Genomic DNA, 16,975 nt, shown 5'->3' with positions numbered 1-16,975 from the left:
GTTTTGGGCGCGCGCGGGCGCGTGTGTGCACACACACACACACACACACACACACACACAGCATGATTTTCAAGCCTCCAGGTCCAGGACTTGAACAATGGTCGGCCATGTAGGAGTTCAGTGCCTTAACCACTACACCATCAGCTAGTCCCTCAGTTTATCTTTTTAATGTTCAATCTTGTTTAAACCATTCAGTCCCCCAGGGAGTAGGTATTATTGTTCCTTTCTGTGACCCAGTTGTCACATTTGCTATGAGACATAATGGCCTTGCATTTCTTCCACTCACCCATTACCCTAGTGTCTAATGACTGTTCCACATTAGTAAGTCTTTGTTGTTGTTTTTTACTAACTAGACATACATCTGTTCATTCAGGGAGCTTGCAGGCTGCTAGAATGCTACACGGTGTGCTGGGTGTAGGGGTATGGGGGGGGGGCAATCTCCAGGCCCCCACAGTCTTGTTGGGAGACAAGTATTAAATAAAGAATTGCAAATGTGCTAACAGTTACAAAGGAGAAGTGAGGGGCAGCTGTAAGGGAGCTGCCTGAGGAAGTGAGGTCATCCCCAACCCCCTCTACTTAAAACCCAAACTCAGACTTTTTTCCCCCAAGAGGTTTTTGCCATAGGGTGTACGTGCTTGGCAGAGAGAGACAGACAGTGAGAGGGAAAATGAGAAACCATCGTCTGGCCACGTGGCAATCCATTCTCTCCCCGGGATCTTGGGCATGCACGCACACGTGCCTGGTGTGAGTTTCAAGCCATTGTGTCTAGAACTTGTACTGCGGTTGGCCATGTGGGAGTCCAGTGATATAACCGCTATGCCGTCTGCTGACACTCCTCCCACTTTAAAGTTTATTATTTTTCCCATGAGAGAGAGATACATCCCAACAGGTTCTAATCTGCAATCCACCCCCAGCCTTAGCCAGCCCAGGGCATGGGCCCGCATATACAAGCCCGTTATGTACCAGGACCTTCCCCTGTGGGTCATCGTTACCACCGCACCATCGTCTGGTCCCTAAACCTAGACTCTCTTTGCCCTTCACGGCTGACCCCCATCTATCGCCCGTGACGCTGCCCTGGCTTCCTTGATGTATCTTGACACGCTGAGCTCTTTCTTGCCTCTGATCCTTTGCACACACTGAGCCCTCTGCCTGGAAAAATCTGTCTCCCTGGCTCTCTCTCTGCATGGCTGTTCCTTCTCATTGCAGCTCAAATGTCCTTCCTTTTTTCTGTTTGTTGTTATTTGTTTTTGACTGCCAGAGGGCATGTGTACTTGCCAGAGAGAGGGAGAGAACTCCACAATGGAGCATGGTCACATCACAATCGCTTTTCCTCCATTTCTCCTTCCTCTCCAGAGCTTGAGCGTGCACACACATGTGCCCAGAGGTTTTTGCTATAGGGCATGTGAGCTCGCCAGAAAGAGAGACAGAGAATCGGAAAGTGAGAAATCACCCCCTGGGGGGGATGGTCATGCCACAATCCCTTTTCCTCCATTCTCCTCTCGGGATCCTCACGCACACACTCTCGGCGTGAGTTTAAGTCATGGGGTCCGGGACTCGAACCATGGTCGACTACGTGGGAGTTCTGTGACATAGGTATCATGCTAACTGCTGGGCCCCTAGTCTGTGTTTTTCAAGCTGCCATTATCAGGATTGGAACTGTGGTCGGCCATATGGGATCCAACTCCTTTAACCACGGTGCTGTGGGACTGGGCCTCTCAAATATCCCTTCTTTGGAGATGGCCTCTGACTGTGCCCCTAACAGCACCTTCCCCCACATACTCTATCATATTAACCACGGCTTTTTGTTTAGTTTTCATTTTCATAGCACTTAATGGCATCTAAATTCTTTTATTGATATTTGTTGGGTTAGTGTGCTTCTCCTCAATGAAGCGTGGGGTTCTATACCGGAGATATAGAAGGAACTGGCTGGTCCTGACTGTCCCTTCCTGTCCCTGTGCCTAACATGGGGCCTAGTACATCGTAGGTGCCCATAAATGTGAATGACGTCTCCTCCTTCCCCAGTGTATTAGTTTCCTGTTGCTGCTATAACAAATCACAAACAGAAACAACCCCAGGTTCCTTTCTTTCAGTTCTGGAGGTCAGAAGTCTGAAAATCAAGGTGCTAGTAGGGTTTTACCTTTTGCCTTTTCCAGTTTTGAGGGGCCGCCTGCATTCCTTGGCTCATGGCACCTTTGTCCAAAGCACATCACTCCAGCCTCTGCTTCACCCTCTCCCACTTGCTTCCCTCTTAAAATCCCTTGTGATTCCATTGGGCTCTCTCCGCTAATCCAGGAGAGCCTGTCTCATGACCCTTAATTTAATCACAGCTGTGAATTCCCCTTCGCCATGGAAGGTGGCCCAGTCATAGATTCTGTACGTGTGGGTGTGGACCTCTCTGGGGGTCTGTTATTGGGCCTACCACTGCAGGCCCCCGAGGTGACTAGTTCTGCATCCTGCCTGCCGTGGGGCCCAGCACTGAGCACTCTTTTGTGAGTTCCTAGCTCCTGTCTGTGACCTACTTTGCACAATAAGGGAAATGCAATATTTAAGGCCCTTCTGAGAGACTGCAGTCCAAAGAAGTGAAATATGGCGCAAGGCCGAGCGCCGCAGCCTCCGAGCCGCCCAGACAGGCCAGGTGGACGGCGAGCTCATCCGTGGTCTGGAGCAGGATGTCAAGGTCAGCCCGGAGGCCCTGACCCTCGCAGGGGCCCTTGTTGGGGCGGCGGACATGAGCTCAAGGGAGGCCCAGTCAGCCCTGTGGCTCACTCATAGGTATTGACAAGTCATACCACCTCCCTGGGCCTCAGTTTCCTCATATACAAAGTGGGGGGGTCCCTGGTGAAGCTGTAGGCCTTCCCCCAGGGATGCCCCAAAGTGATACTGCAGCATGAATCCTACCAACAGCAGCTACTCTTCGTGGAGTGTCAATTACACACATGCTGAGCTTGGGGTGGCCACGGCAGGGTTCCATGGAGGTTTCTTTATTAAACTGATGGCGAGTGATGAAGGCTTACAGCTGGACAGAGCCTTCAGATCTAGGCTCCAGTGTGCTTGGATGTTGTGGTTTTGGGGCAAGTCATCAGTGTTTCTGTTTCCTCATCTGTAAAATGGGTTTATCAGGAACCCCTACCTCTCAGGGTTCTATGCGAATTAAACGTAGGTAAAGTAAGCATTCAGAAATGCTAGCCATTGTTGTTACTTCTGTTTTCTGGATGAGGAATCTGTGGCTCAGAAAAAGGAAGAAATACCTGAGCAAGGTCCTGGGGCGTTGGTGTGTAGGTGACAGAGTTCCGGCTCATCAGCCCCCCAAGCCTTGTTGTTCTTTACCTCAGGAAGCAAAGGAGAGATGGGTAGGGGGCTGGAAGGTATGGCCTCCAGAAGAGAAGCCCACCTGCCCATTTGTGCAAGGCTTAGACTATGAGCAGAATGTGGTGGGGCCCCATGCCTGGCCCCTGCTCATGGGAGTCAGTACAGTGTGACGAGGGATGTAGGATCTAGGGACAGGCCCTCAGCAGTCTTCTTGCAGGGCGACTGCTGAGCAAGCCTAGGAGGGGGATGGGAGGACTGTTGGGGAATTCAGTTCCCTTGAGGGCCCAGGGGAATGAGGCTGGGTGGGGACTTGGCCAGCACCCATACCTCGAGAGCCCCCACATTGTGCCAGAAGACACTGGCAAATCCAAGCCCTACAGCCTTCCCAGTGGAATATGAAAAAATAACAAAAGTTAATTAAGGGACCAACGAGAGCTATGGCTGCAGAGGTCTGTGGAGCCGGGGAGTGCAGCCCCTCCATGCACGCTGGCCCTGGCCTTGCACGTGGAGTTGAGGTCTGCATGCTCAGGGGGAGCGATCTCTGAAAGGCTGTCCCAAGTGCACCTCTTCCCATTCTGAATAGGCTACACAAACATTCAGATTCCATCACTGAACTGGGCCCAGGCAGGGGACAGGCAGAGAGGGAAGGGTAGGTAGAGAAAAGCCTGAGAAGCTCAGATTAATCTAGGGATTTCTGGGAGGCACCCAAAAAGTCAGGCTTAAGAGATGAGGAAGGGGTGGCAGACGGGCTGGGGCTGGGAAGCAGGCTGCTGGGTTGCCATCACTGCCCAGTGGGAGGACAGAGGAGGGGAGGAGAGGAGAGGGGAAGGGAGGGCCTGTAGCAGCTGGTGTGTCTTACAGGGTGGGAGTGGCTCTCTGGAGTCTGAGCTGAGGGGCGGGCCTTTCTGTTGGGATTTGAACTGGCCAATCAGCATCAACCATGCCTCCCCGCCCCCCCCTCCTCTTCCCACCCGTGCAGCTGGAGCTGAGCTCATCCACAGGCCACTACCCTTCACCCTCACGTGCTGGGCTGTTCTGGGGCATTTTAGAAGTCTTCGGAATGCTGACCCTTTGCGTTGCCTGCCGGGCTTGATAGGCCTGGGTTTGGAGGAAGCCGGGAGATGCCTGGGCAGGATGCCTATCCAGGGGACTCTCCTGATTTGCTCCTTGGCCCATGTCCTGACTGGCCCCCATTTTTGGGGGGGCCTGTTTCCCCTTTCATTTAATGCAGAGCTTAGCCCAGCTGCATCTTCAGGGTTTCAGTGCTCCAGGTCTCACTGGGCAGGTGGGTTATTGGTGAGATTCTGAATGAAACCAGGTCTTGAATCCCGCCAGCCCTCAAGGGCAAGGAAGGGTGGGCCAGAATTCTCATCCAGCCTCCGAGGTGGATAAGAATCACCTGGATGGCTTGCTCACAGTGCAGATCCCAGGCCACCTCTGGAACTTGGGGCCCGACAGGACAGGGGGGTAAGTCCAGGGACTCAGATCTAAATTCTCACCGGAAGTGGCTCCTGTAGGAGGCCTGAGTAGTAACACACCAATAACATGTTTTCTCCCCGAGGTACAGACGTTGCTGGGGAGCAGGCTCTGGCTTTGTGTTAATTCCGGAGTGGTCTGTTCCAGCCCAGTGTCTTCACCTGTAGAATGGGGGTGACATTCCCACCCTCTGGGGATTCTTGGGAGGATGCAGCCACACAGAGCCCAGAATGCTGTTGCTCAGCCAGGAGGTACTTCTTAGCGAGAGTCCCCGTCCCCCTCCCTGAGGATTGGAGTGACAGGGACACCCTGAAGCTGGAGGCCCAGGAGCTGGGGAAGCCAGGGGCTGAACACTGCTGGTCGTGCTTGGCAGGAGCCAGGCCCAGTGCTGTAAACAGTGACCTCATGGCTGAGCGCGTTTGTTTGCGCTGTGGGGATGTGCCCTGGTTTCCGGAAGCCGCAGCTGCCTTGCCTCCCTTGGTAACTCAGCCCTTGCCTTGTGGGGAGCTGAGAGGATCAAATGAGACGGGCACGTGGGGCCTCTGAGCGCCTAACACAGTGAGGCCACTGTCGGGCTCATGACTAATGCTTTTATTGTTAAGTGACTACGCTGTGCCTTCAAGCTCCGGCCTGTACCACAGGGGCAGGTCCAGAGTGTGGCTTCGAGTCGACCCATGGGATTTCATGTCTTGGTGCCTGGCTGTGTGAGCTGGGCAGCAGAGTGGAGGCAGTACTCAAAGTGCGTCCTGAGGGGTGAAGGCCTGCGTCCAGCGTGGGGTGGCTAGTGGCTCCTGCCTCCCAGTCTGAGTTCTGCGCTCCTGCTTGTCTCCCTCGCTGGTCTCCTAGAGCCACCGGGCACTGGGGATCTGAGATCAAGGGTGCTTGTCCTCATTGGAAATCTGCAGGCTGCCCGAGGCCGGGCTTTCTTCACAGAGTAGCAGGCAGGGGTGGGAGCAATGGGGAAGGGGTTCCATGGAGGAGGGGGCAGAAGGGAACTGGGGATACCCAGACAGAGTGGGGAGGGGTGAAACCAGAGTCTTTCATCACCCTAAAAGGAATCAGGAACCCACACAGCTATGGCCCTCCCAGAAGGCTATGGTGCCAGTAGGGCATCCCCCTAAGTGCAGAGCAGGCCCACAGGACAAGAAGTTTGGGAGGGGAGCCCCTGCCCCCAGCAGCCTATGTTCTCATCCCGAGCAGGGACCCAGCACTCTCAGGACCGTGCGTGGGGTAGGCACTTGAGAAGAGCCTCCCAGTCCAGCTAGGGCAGCTGCAGTTCCCGGTAGTCAGCCCTTCACTCCATCTCCCATCTTTTTCACTTGTCGGACCCTTGGCTTCTCTGTTGAGCCAATAACCATTTATTAGACACCTAGTGTGTGCCAGACCCTGTGCTGCTGGGACATGTCGATGTGAGTGAGCCCAGACATGTCGGGTCCTTGATCTCGGTACCCCACCACCCCTCCCTCCAGTGCCTAAGCAGGGTGAACGGATGAGTGAATGGAGTGCTGACGTGCACAGGGGCTTGCTGGGTGATCCGACAGCCCACAACTGGAACTGGAACCTAAAGCGTAGGGACTGGGCATGTCTAATAGAAACCTTGTGCCTGGGCCCAGGTAGATAAAATCAGCGCACAGAGGCAAAGCAGTAATCTTGACAATGCATTAAAAATCATTGTATTTGGGACCAGCAGTTAGCGTAATGGCTATGTTGCTGGACTCGCACGTAGTCGACCACAGTTCGTGTCCCAGACCCGGTGGCTTAAACTCATGCTGGGTGTGTGTCTCAGGACCGTGCGTGGGGTAGGCACTTGAGAAGAGCCTCCCAGTCCAGCTAGGGCAGCTGCAGTTCCCGGTAGTCAGCCCTTCACTCCATCTCCCATCTTTTTCACTTGTCGGACCCTTGGCTTCTCTGTTGAGCCAATAACCATTTATTAGACACCTAGTGTGTGCCAGACCCTGTGCTGCTGGGACATGTCGATGTGAGTGAGCCCAGACATGTCGGGTCCTTGATCTCGGTACCCCACCACCCCTCCCTCCAGTGCCTAAGCAGGGTGAACGGATGAGTGAATGGAGTGCTGACGTGCACAGGGGCTTGCTGGGTGATCCGACAGCCCACAACTGGAACTGGAACCTAAAGCGTAGGGACTGGGCATGTCTAATAGAAACCTTGTGCCTGGGCCCAGGTAGATAAAATCAGCGCACAGAGGCAAAGCAGTAATCTTGACAATGCATTAAAAATCATTGTATTTGGGACCAGCAGTTAGCGTAATGGCTATGTTGCTGGACTCGCACGTAGTCGACCACAGTTCGTGTCCCAGACCCGGTGGCTTAAACTCATGCTGGGTGTGTGTGCATGCGTGCCCCAGATCCCGAGAGGAGAATGGAGGAGAAGGGATTGCAGTGTAGCCATCCTCCCTGGGGGGTGATTTCTTACTTTCTGTCTCTCTGTCTCTGTCTCTCTGGCAAGCGCACATGCCCTATAGCAAAAAATGCTCACAAAAAAATCACTATATTTTTGAGCACCTGCTATGTTCCAGCCACTGGCCCAAGCACTATGCCATTTATCCCCCTCAGCAGCCTGTGAGGAGACTAGGTCAGCCTCCTTTATTGCTGACCAAACCGAGACATCAGGTGGTTAATTATCTTGTCCTGAGTCATGTAACAGGACGTACTGGGACTGGGCTGGATCTAGTCTTTCCCTCCACACAGTCCTAGTTTGGATATTGAGGGATAGCTCACCCCACTTTATAGATGAGCAGAATTTGGTGACCCAGAGAGGCTGTTGGAGAAGCCTCTTGGGCCAGCTTCTGGCTATCCTCGGAGATCTTCAGGGACAGAGACGGGCGGTGGGTGATGAGGGAGGGGCAGTGCCCAGCTTCCTTTCTGGCTGTTGTTTTTCCTGGCCTGCCTCGCACACTGCCAAGGGGTCCGTGCCGAGCTGGGCTTGGGCCCAGGCAGAGGGCAGAGCCAGGGAGCGCCCTCTTCCCTTCCGGCGGGGAGGAGGCGCCATGGTCATTTCCGAGACTGGCAGGCACGGGGCACTGGGCTGCCTGCCCCACACAGCACTCCTGCCGGCAAAGCCCTCGTGCCCTGAGAGCAGCCTGTGCCACGCTGGCCCCTCGGCCAACCCCTTGGGGCTCCTGGCCTGGCTCGGCCCATGCTTGCTTCGCGTGACCCTGAGCAAACTATTTGTACTCTGACCGTTGGGTTTTTTGTCAGTGAAGTGGGACAGGATTGGGGTGAAGAGGAATGAGTCAGGCACGCAGCAGTATTTGAGGAATGGCGGTGCCCAGCCCACCCCTAGATGGGGTCTAGGAGCAGTTTACCAGCACGGAAGTGCCTTCTTCACCCTCACTGCCCCCTTTCCTGGTCTCCCACCCCCAGCCAGCAGGGGACAGGACAGAGGGTGTCCTCCAGGAATTAGGGTGCTGTTGGTGCAGAGTCCTACAGCTGGAGTCAGAGATTGCAGCACCATTAGCATCTTCCGGTCGGGATAACTTGGACACCTGCCCAGCCTTTGTCATTCCGGGCACGGTCTATATCCCAGACACTTGGAAAAAGGACGGAGTCCCCCTGTGACCTCCGGCACATAAAGCCCTCCCTGGGTTTCGGCTTCCTGGGCAGCAGCCACCGCTCACACGGCACTCACTGTGTGTAGGCGTGGGGCCAAGCCTTTTTGTGCTGCAGCTGATGCAGCCCTGTGCCGGCCTCATGAGGGTGCTCCTGTTGTTACCACACCCGTTTAATAGCAGAGGAGACTGAGGCACAGAGGGAAGTGACTTGCCTAGGATCGCATGCCGGTCCCTGTCAGGGATGGGATCCGGGGACTCTGGGGTGGCCCATCTTGCCCTGGGCTTCTGCTCCAGCTCACTCTTCTCCCTTTAAGGTGAGTTTTTAGCCTACCACGGGCACTCGTGAGAACTGGTGTGTGGGCCGTTCCGTGGTTAGACACGGGGAGCATGCTGGGCCTGGGCTTGGGTTTGGTTCTTCTGTTTCCTGGCTGTTGATCCTTGGTGAGTTTCCTGACCTCCTTGGGCTTCTGCTAAATGGTGGGTGGGTGGGGGGGGATGATGAGAACCGCTGCCTCTGGGACTGTGGGACTGGCAGCGGGAGCTGCTGTCCAAGCTGCCTTCCCTCAGCCCGCTCATGCCCTTCTCGCCTTGCACCCTTGCCCAGGTCTCTAAGGACATCTCCATGAGGCTGCATAAGGAGCTCGAAGTGGTAGAGAAGAAGCGGGGCTGGAGACAGAGAACGAGGAGCTCCGGCAGAGGCTCATTGAGACTGAGCTGGCGAAGCAGGTGCTGCAGACGGAGCTGGAGCGGCCAAGAGAGGTGAGGGTCTGTCCATCCCGGCAGAGCCAGACTGGGCGGGTGGGTGCACGTAAGCCCATCTAGCCAGAGTTCCCCTGAACCTGTCTCTGCTCGTGGGACTTGGGCAGATTACGCCCACGGCAGACCTTCAGCCACCTTCCTGTGGAGCATGTTGGTGTGAGGGGCCAGTGCTTCCCAGTGTGGAAGGGAGGCACTTGCTACTCAGGGAGGACCAGCTCTTCTGAGTTCACAGGCCTTTCCTTGGCAGAGATGTGCCCAGACCCTGAAGCCACTTCCTCTAACTCTTAGTTTCTTTATCTGTGACATCAGGATAATAACAGTGCCTAGACCGGGAGGTCATTTAGGATCATTAATAAGACTCAGTTATGATAGACTTCTTTGAAGAAATTAAAATAATATGGTAGGGGCTGGCAGGTGGTGTGCTGGACTCCCACATGGCCAACTGCAGTTCAAGTCCAGGACCTGGCAGCTTGCTTTCTCATTACCCCCTCCACCCCTCGCCTCACAGCTTGCTTTCTCACTTTCTCTCTCTCTCTCTTGCTCTGTCCCTCTTTGGTCAAATGAAAATAAATAAATAAGTAAACAAATAAAGTTAAATAAAATCATTCTTAAAAAAAATAAAAAATATGGTAGTTTGGCAGTTCCTTAACATGTTAAAACAGAGGGGCCAGCAAGTGGCGTGGTGATTGAAGTGCTGGAATCCCTCATGGATAACTGCCGTTCAAGTCCCAGACCTGGTAGCGTGCTTTTCCACTTTCTCTCTCTCCCTCTCTCTCTCTCTGTGTCTCTCTCTGGTAAGCATGTATATCCTATAACAAGTTAAAAAACTACTAATAATAATAAATGAAATTTTTAAAAAGTTAAAACATAGAACTACTCTACGATCCACCAATTCCTCTTGTGGGAGTTATCCAAAAGAATGGAAGGCAAGGGCTTGAGAAGAGACTTGCACACGCACGTTCACAGCAGTGGTGTAACAACAGCCGAGAGGTGGCAGGATGGGTAGACGAAGTGGAGTGGATACATACAAGGAAACATTATTCAATTCAAGAAGAAGGTACTGACGCGTGCTATAGCATAATGAACCATGAAGGCATTGTGCTAAGTGAAATAAGCCAGAACCGCCATCTCTGGGGCTGCCGTCCAAGCTACCTTCCCTCGGCCCGCTCACGTCCTTCTCTCCCTAGCCCTTTTATCCAAGAGGATAGATATTGTATGATCCCACTTCCAAGAGACAGCCTAGACGAGTCACATTCATAGAGACAGAACCTAGAGCGAGGTTAGCAGGGACTGGGAGTGTAGTGGGTACAGAGCTTCAGTTTGGGAGGAGGGAAGATTCTGGAGATGGAATGCAGTGATGGTTGTACAGTATTTGATGTCTTTGAACTGTATACCTAAAAATGGTTTAAAAAGGGGGGTGGGGACCAGCAGTTAGTGTAATGGCTATGTCACTGGACTCCCACTAGTCAACCGTGGTTCGAGCCCTGGACTCGGTGGCTTAAACTCACGCCGGGTGCGTGTGCGTGCATGCCCAGATCCTGAGAGGAGAATGGAGAAGGGAATTGCAGCGTGGCCATCCCCCCCTGGGGGGTGATTTTTCACTTTCTGTCTCTCTCTGTCTGGCGAGCACACGCGCCCTATAGCAAAAACCTCTCAGAAAAGGGGGGGGTGTGAAAGTATAAACCTTATGTTTTGTGTATTTTGCCACAATAAAAAAAGATGAAAATTTTCAACTTAATATTATGCATCCTTTGCCACATTAAATAATGAAGAAGGTCAATCTGTATGTACTGATATGGGAGGATCTCTAAGATGTGTTATTAAGCAAGAAAAAAAAGTTTAGCATTATGCATGTCACATGATCTTACTATTTTGAAAGGCCATGCAAGCCAAACGAGTTTCAAAGCATGTGTACATGTGTGCAAATGCATAGCAAACATCTGGAGGAAGACCTGCTGGTCTGAGAAGTTAGACATGGGGTAGTAGGTGGAGGGCAGTGGTACAGCGGAAACACACCACACTGCTAAGTTGACCCACATGGAAAAGTTCTGAGTTCACATCCAGAGACCTTCCTGAATATGCCAGGTACCTGTGCCCATGATCTGGGGCTGGCTAAAACTGGAGGCTGGTCTTGGGTAAGTGTCCGGAGTGCTTGTCTCTCTGTGTCTTTCTTTCTTTTTTGGAGAGGTTTTTGTTTTTTTTTTTGTTTTTTTTGTTTTTTGCTATACTGCATGTGTGGTCGCCAGAGAGAGAGAGAGACCATTAGGCCATACTACAATCCCTTCTCCTCCATTCTCCTTCTGGGATTTTGGACATGCACACACACACGCCTAGAGTGAGTTTCAAGCTCACTTGAACTACGATCAGCCATGGGGAAGTCCAGGACCTTAACCACTATGCAACCTGCTGGCCCCTCTTTTTCTTTTTTCTTTGTTGTTGTTGTTTTTTAATTTCTTAATTTGCTAGAGGATCTATGTTGTGCTTACCTGGAAGAGAGAGAGGAAAAGTAAGAAAGCACCCCCTACAGGATGGCCATGCCACAGTCCCTTCTCTTCCATTTCCTCTTTCAGGATTTTGGGCACATATGCACATGTGCCCAGCATATTTTTGAAGCTACTGGTTGGGACTGCTGGATTGTCCATGTGGGATCCAGCCACCCATGTCACTGGCTGGCCCTATTTATTTATTTTTAAAAATTTATTTACTATTATTTTTTAAGAGGTTTTTGCTATAGGGTATGTGCGCTTGCCAGACAGGGAGAGTCAGAGAGACAGAAAGCGAGAAATCACCCCCCAGGGGGGTTGGCCGTGCCGCAACCCCTTCTCCTTCATTCTCCTCTCGGGATCTTGGGCATGCATGCACATGCGTCTGGCATGAGTTTAAGCCACCAGGTCTGGGACTCGAACTGTGGTCAACTACATGGGAGTCCAGCGACATAGCCATTATGCTAACTGCTGGTCCCTGTTTTTTTAAATTTATGACATTTGAAATGAGCCAAGCATGTGAGGAGTTGTTCGTGGTGCCTGACACAGAGTAGGTGCTCAGGAAACCCTGCTTCACTTCCTCTTCCCCGTAGTGTCTCAGGATCCTGGGCAGGAGGTGGGAGCCCATGTTTATTTGTTGTTTGTCTCTCTCTCCTCCCTCTCCTTCCTGACATGGTTTCCATGGAGACGAGGGTCCCTTAGCAATTCTTTGCCAGAGCTGCAGTCCCATCACTGAGATCTGCCTCTGCCATCCTGACAGGTTGCTGAGGCGATGCTATCACCCGGCTGGGAACAGGAGCCCCTGGCCGGAGCTGACGTGGTTGCCATGGAGACAGCTCTAAGCTAGAGAGAAGGGAGGGTGGCATGCCCCAGCCATGCTTCACGGTGGCACCGTTGCTCAGCTGGGCTGCAGCTCAAGAATCGTAACACCAGCCACCCCCGCGTCCAGTATTAGTCCTCCTTCTCGTATTTTAGGCAGAAAGCCAGTATCAGTGTGGACGTGATTTACTGGAATATAGCGGCTCTGGCTGGGTGCTCACTCTGTACCACGCATGGCACATGCCTCGTCACATTGTCTAACCCCCTACAGCCTCCCCACATACGTGGGATGGTTGTCCCCACTTTATAGGTGCTACTCTCATCTGGGCAATATTTTTTAAAAGAATTATTTACTTAATTTTCTTTATGATTATTGTTTAATTTGACCAGAAAAAGACAGAGAGAGGGAGAAAGAGGGAAGTGAGAGAGCAAGCCACCAAGTCCAGGCCTCGAACAGTTGTTGGCCACGTGAGAGTCTAGCGCCTTAACCACCGTGCCACCTGTCAGCCCCCATCTTGGCAATTTAACTCATAGCATACAATTCACTGTTTTAAAGTATAAAATCAGTGATATTTAAATAATATTCATGTTGTGTAGTCATCATCATGATCTAATTCGCAAATATTTCCACTGCTCTAGAAAGTAACCCCATACCTGTTACTACTCACTCCCTACTCCTCCTTTCCTCCAGCCCCTGGCGACAGCTCATTACTTTAATTACTTTCTGTCTCTGTGGCTTTGACTATTATGGAAATTTTGTTCAAATGGAATCGTGCAATAAGTCGCTCTTGGGTGACTGACTTCTTTCACTTACCATGTTTGTGTTGAAGGTCTATCCACGTTGTGGCGTGTGCTCCTTGTTGTGGCATGCGCGAGGACTTCATTCCTCATCCATCTGCTAGAATAATAATCCATCATACAGCTGTGGATGCTGTCCGATCTGTTCAGCAGTTGCTGGGCATTTGGGTTGTTTCTGCTTTCCTGCTTACACCAGTGCTATTGCGGTGCCTCCTGGACAGGCCGCTGTGGTTGTTTTCGGTTTGGAGACTGGGGAGAGACCTGGATGGGATTCCCTCCCAAGACTCTGCCTGTTGTGACCCCCCTGGCTTCCTTGCCTCACCACCCAGGGGCTTCCTTGGGACCCTGATTGTTTTTCGAGCCTCTGAAGAGGGGGCTTACTCCAGTGAGTACTTCCCTTTCGGGCACAGGCTTCTCATCTGGATTTCCCACCTCTTGGGGTAGGAAGGGCATGGACTACTGAGTTCTAATCCCAGTTCTGCCATTGTGCAATGCCATCTAGCTCTGGTCTGGGTGATGAAGGGAAAGCTCAAACTTGGAGTCACAGAGCCTGGGTTCGAATCCTGGCTTTGCAGCTTCCCTGGTAGTGACTGTAAACCTGGGTACATCATGTAACTGCTCCAGTGCACAATTTTTTTATAAAATGGAAATGTCAATCCCTACCTCTTAGAGGTATTTGTGAGAATTAAATGAAACAAGCAGGTGAAGTGCTTAGCATAGAATAAAGCTTGTTAAATATTATTGTCGTTACCATCACAACCACCTTGCAGGCTGTGGGTCTGGAGAAGCATTTGCTTAGTTAAATAAATACGGCTCTGCTGCCTCTTGTGAGGAGCTCCCTGTAGAGAACTGCCAGTTGCCCGGGAAAGGAGCAGCCTGCAGTTGGTACCGTCTGTCCTGTGACACATGACTTGGGACTCATGTCTAAACTGCTCTTTGTTCTCTCCTCCAAGGGGTCTCCCCCTAACCAAGAGCCTCACAGCCTCTGGCTGGCTGTTGCAGCCACTCTGGAGGAGGAATGGCTCTATCTTGGAGGTGCATCCCCAACTCCAGGTCCCTTCTTGAGGCAATTTTGTTCACACAGCAGTCTGTGTTATCAGTGAGACCTTTCCAAACATCCACTCAAATGTGAAAATCTGCCCAGCTGTTTTGGTTGAAGGTTCATTTTGTTACTTGGAGGTCGGCCTTTGTTTCTTGGCAGCATGGAGGCGGGGAAGGTGTTAGAGGGACAGAGGGCCCCTCTGAGCTGTGCTCAGGCAGCTCTCTGTTCGCTGGAGGGGGCTCCTGGGAGGCCCGGCTCCTGTTAGGAGCTGTTGGACCAACAATGCTTGAGCCACCACCCTGGCTGCTCAAAGGCATCCTCATGAGTTGCTGGTGGGCAGCAAAGTCCCTACTGCATGTCAGGGGGGAAAGTATGCCCTTGGGGCTGGCTGCTTCCCTGGGGCCTGTGGCTGCTTCCTGTTGGTACCCAGATGCTGCCCCACCCTGACCCGGCCTCCTGAGGCCCAGGGCCAGAACATCTGCCTCTGGGACGGGGATGGGCTTCACCACTGGGCATACCACAAAGGGCCTCTGACAGGCCCTGGCTCTCTGGAGGGGTGCAGCAGTCCCCCAACCACCTGGCCAGCTGCTGTCCTGCCCTGCCCTACCCTGCCCTGCACAGGAGAGGAAGTGTTTGTGCCCTCTGAGTCTGCCTTGTATTCTCTTGAGAGCTGCAGGGCAGTGCAGGAGCCCAAGTGGCTTAGACGGGGCGGGAAGGTCCAACCAGAAAAGGCTGGAGCTGCTTTGTCCTACCTTGGCCCCTCTTCTCTGCCCACTATCCTTTTTTTCTGGGGAGGTTCAAGCCACTTGGCTCTCTCACCTTTTCTCTGCCTATTGGAAAGTTTTTTGGTGACTTCTTGGGGAAAACACATTTTAAAAACATTTTATTATGACTCTTCTCTTTTGCCCAATGGGCAGTAGTACAGGCTTAGTGAGAGATTGGAAAATAAAAAGAGTCTTCAAAAAAGTATATGGGAAATGCATATTATAAAAGAACAGTGCATGGATATAAAAATTTTGCACCAAAACAAACTCATAATTTCATTTTCCTCAAACTTTTTGAAGTCCCCTCAAACAAATAAGCCATAATGGGGAAAAAAAAAAAACTCACCTGTATTTCTGTTTGAGTGAGGAGGTGCATATTCTTCCAATACTTTTTTTTTGTAGTTTATTTTTCCTGTGAGTGAGAAAGACAATGAAGAGGAGAGAGAGAGAGAGAGACATCACCTCCAGCAAGTTCTTAATGTCACCATCTGCCCCTGGCCTTCAGCCAGCCCTGGATCGTGGGCAGGCGTGTAACCCGCACACTCAGGGAGGTCTCTGGACTTGAAATAGGAACCTTTCCGTGTGGGATTACGTTGCAGAGAATTGCATTTCATCCCTGCGCTGCTGGCTGACCCCATCCATGAGCTTTCCTAGGTATACATACACATATGTTTAAGTGTGTGTGCCTGACAGCAGCACAGCGCAGACCCGCATGGGAAGGTTGTCATTTCTAGTTCAGAGACCTTCCTGGCCTTCATCCAGGGCTGGCTGTGAAGGTGGATGGACCACAGCGGCAAGACACTTTGGGGGCACTGTCTCTCTTCCTGCCCCTGACTCTTTCTTTCGCTCTCTGTCTCTGTTTCTTTCACTCATGGAAGAAATGAATGCTAAAAAGAAATATGTGTGTTTATATTGGGTCGTCGGGAAAGTCGTGACATAGTTTTCTATGTCTTTCTATGCAAAAACGTGCCCCGACTTTCCCGACGACCCAACATATATATTTTTTTCCATCTACAAAGTAATACAAACTCAGTGAAGCGAAAATGTCACTACGAAAGCACAGGAACGCATGCCTGGCATGCCGCTAAGACCAGCGCAGTGGGCTCTGGTTGCATTGGTGGCCTCCGGGCAGGAGTACTGGATGACTGGGTTCTCTGTGCTCCCTTTTGTATTTTTTGAGTTTTGAACCTTGTGATTATGTCATCTATTCCAAAGTAATAGACATAATAAAGGCCGCGCATAAAAGAGGAAAACCTTCCCAGCTGCCTCCTTCAGTTCTGCTCCTAAGCCCAACCCACGATGAGCAATTTGTGCTGTACCTTTCAGATCTTTCTTGGTGCTCATATAATGCATGTTTCTATGTGATTTCTAAAATAAACAAATGAAGTGTTTCTGTAACTTACAGAATGATACAGCACAAACATAGACTGTTCTTTACAATGCTGTTTTTGAGTTTTCGTCTGTTTAAGGTGCTTATTATAAAAATCAAAGATCATAGAATCAAACACAGGAAGGAAAATCTAACAGCACTATCTATCTCATTATTGTTTGTATTTTTTTAAAGAAGTATTTGTTTATTTAATTCTATTTGTTATTGTTATTGTTATTATTTTAATTTGACCAGACAGAGACAGAGAGAGAGAGAAAGGGAAAGTGAGAGAGTAGGCCGCCAGGTCTGGAACTCGAACCACAGTCAGCCATGTGGGAATCCAGCACCCTTAACTACCATGCCACCCGCTGACCCCAATTATTATGATTGTTTTTAAATAATTATTTTATTTAACTTTATTTATTTATTTATTTATTTATTTATTTATTTATTTTTGACCAGAGAGGGACACGGTGAGACAGAGAGAGAGAAAAAGAGGGAAAGTTAGAAACCAAGCCACCGCGTCCAAGACTTGAACTGCAGTTGGCCATGTGAGAGGCCAGCACCCTTAACCACGATGCCACC

General features: G+C 51.3%; 1 protein-coding gene across 1 annotated transcript in view; it reads left to right on the top strand.

Annotated features, from left to right (window-relative positions):
• The window catches only part of MTCL2 (microtubule crosslinking factor 2), a 79,799-nt gene that overhangs the window by 19,848 nt on the left and 42,976 nt on the right, over positions 1 to 16,975 (top strand). Inside the window, 3 exon segments of the mRNA XM_006144161.2 lie at positions 2,571 to 2,677; positions 8,961 to 9,018; positions 9,021 to 9,115. Of these exon segments, the coding sequence (XP_006144223.1) occupies positions 2,571 to 2,677; positions 8,961 to 9,018; positions 9,021 to 9,115 (260 nt within the window).

Source organism: Tupaia chinensis, unplaced genomic scaffold (assembly GCF_000334495.1).
Source record: "Tupaia chinensis unplaced genomic scaffold, TupChi_1.0 Scaffold000115_1, whole genome shotgun sequence".
NCBI classification, from domain to species: Eukaryota; Metazoa; Chordata; class Mammalia; order Scandentia; family Tupaiidae; genus Tupaia; species Tupaia belangeri.
Note: the sequence above shows the minus strand (reverse complement) of the source record. Positions and strands in the feature narration are given on the sequence as shown.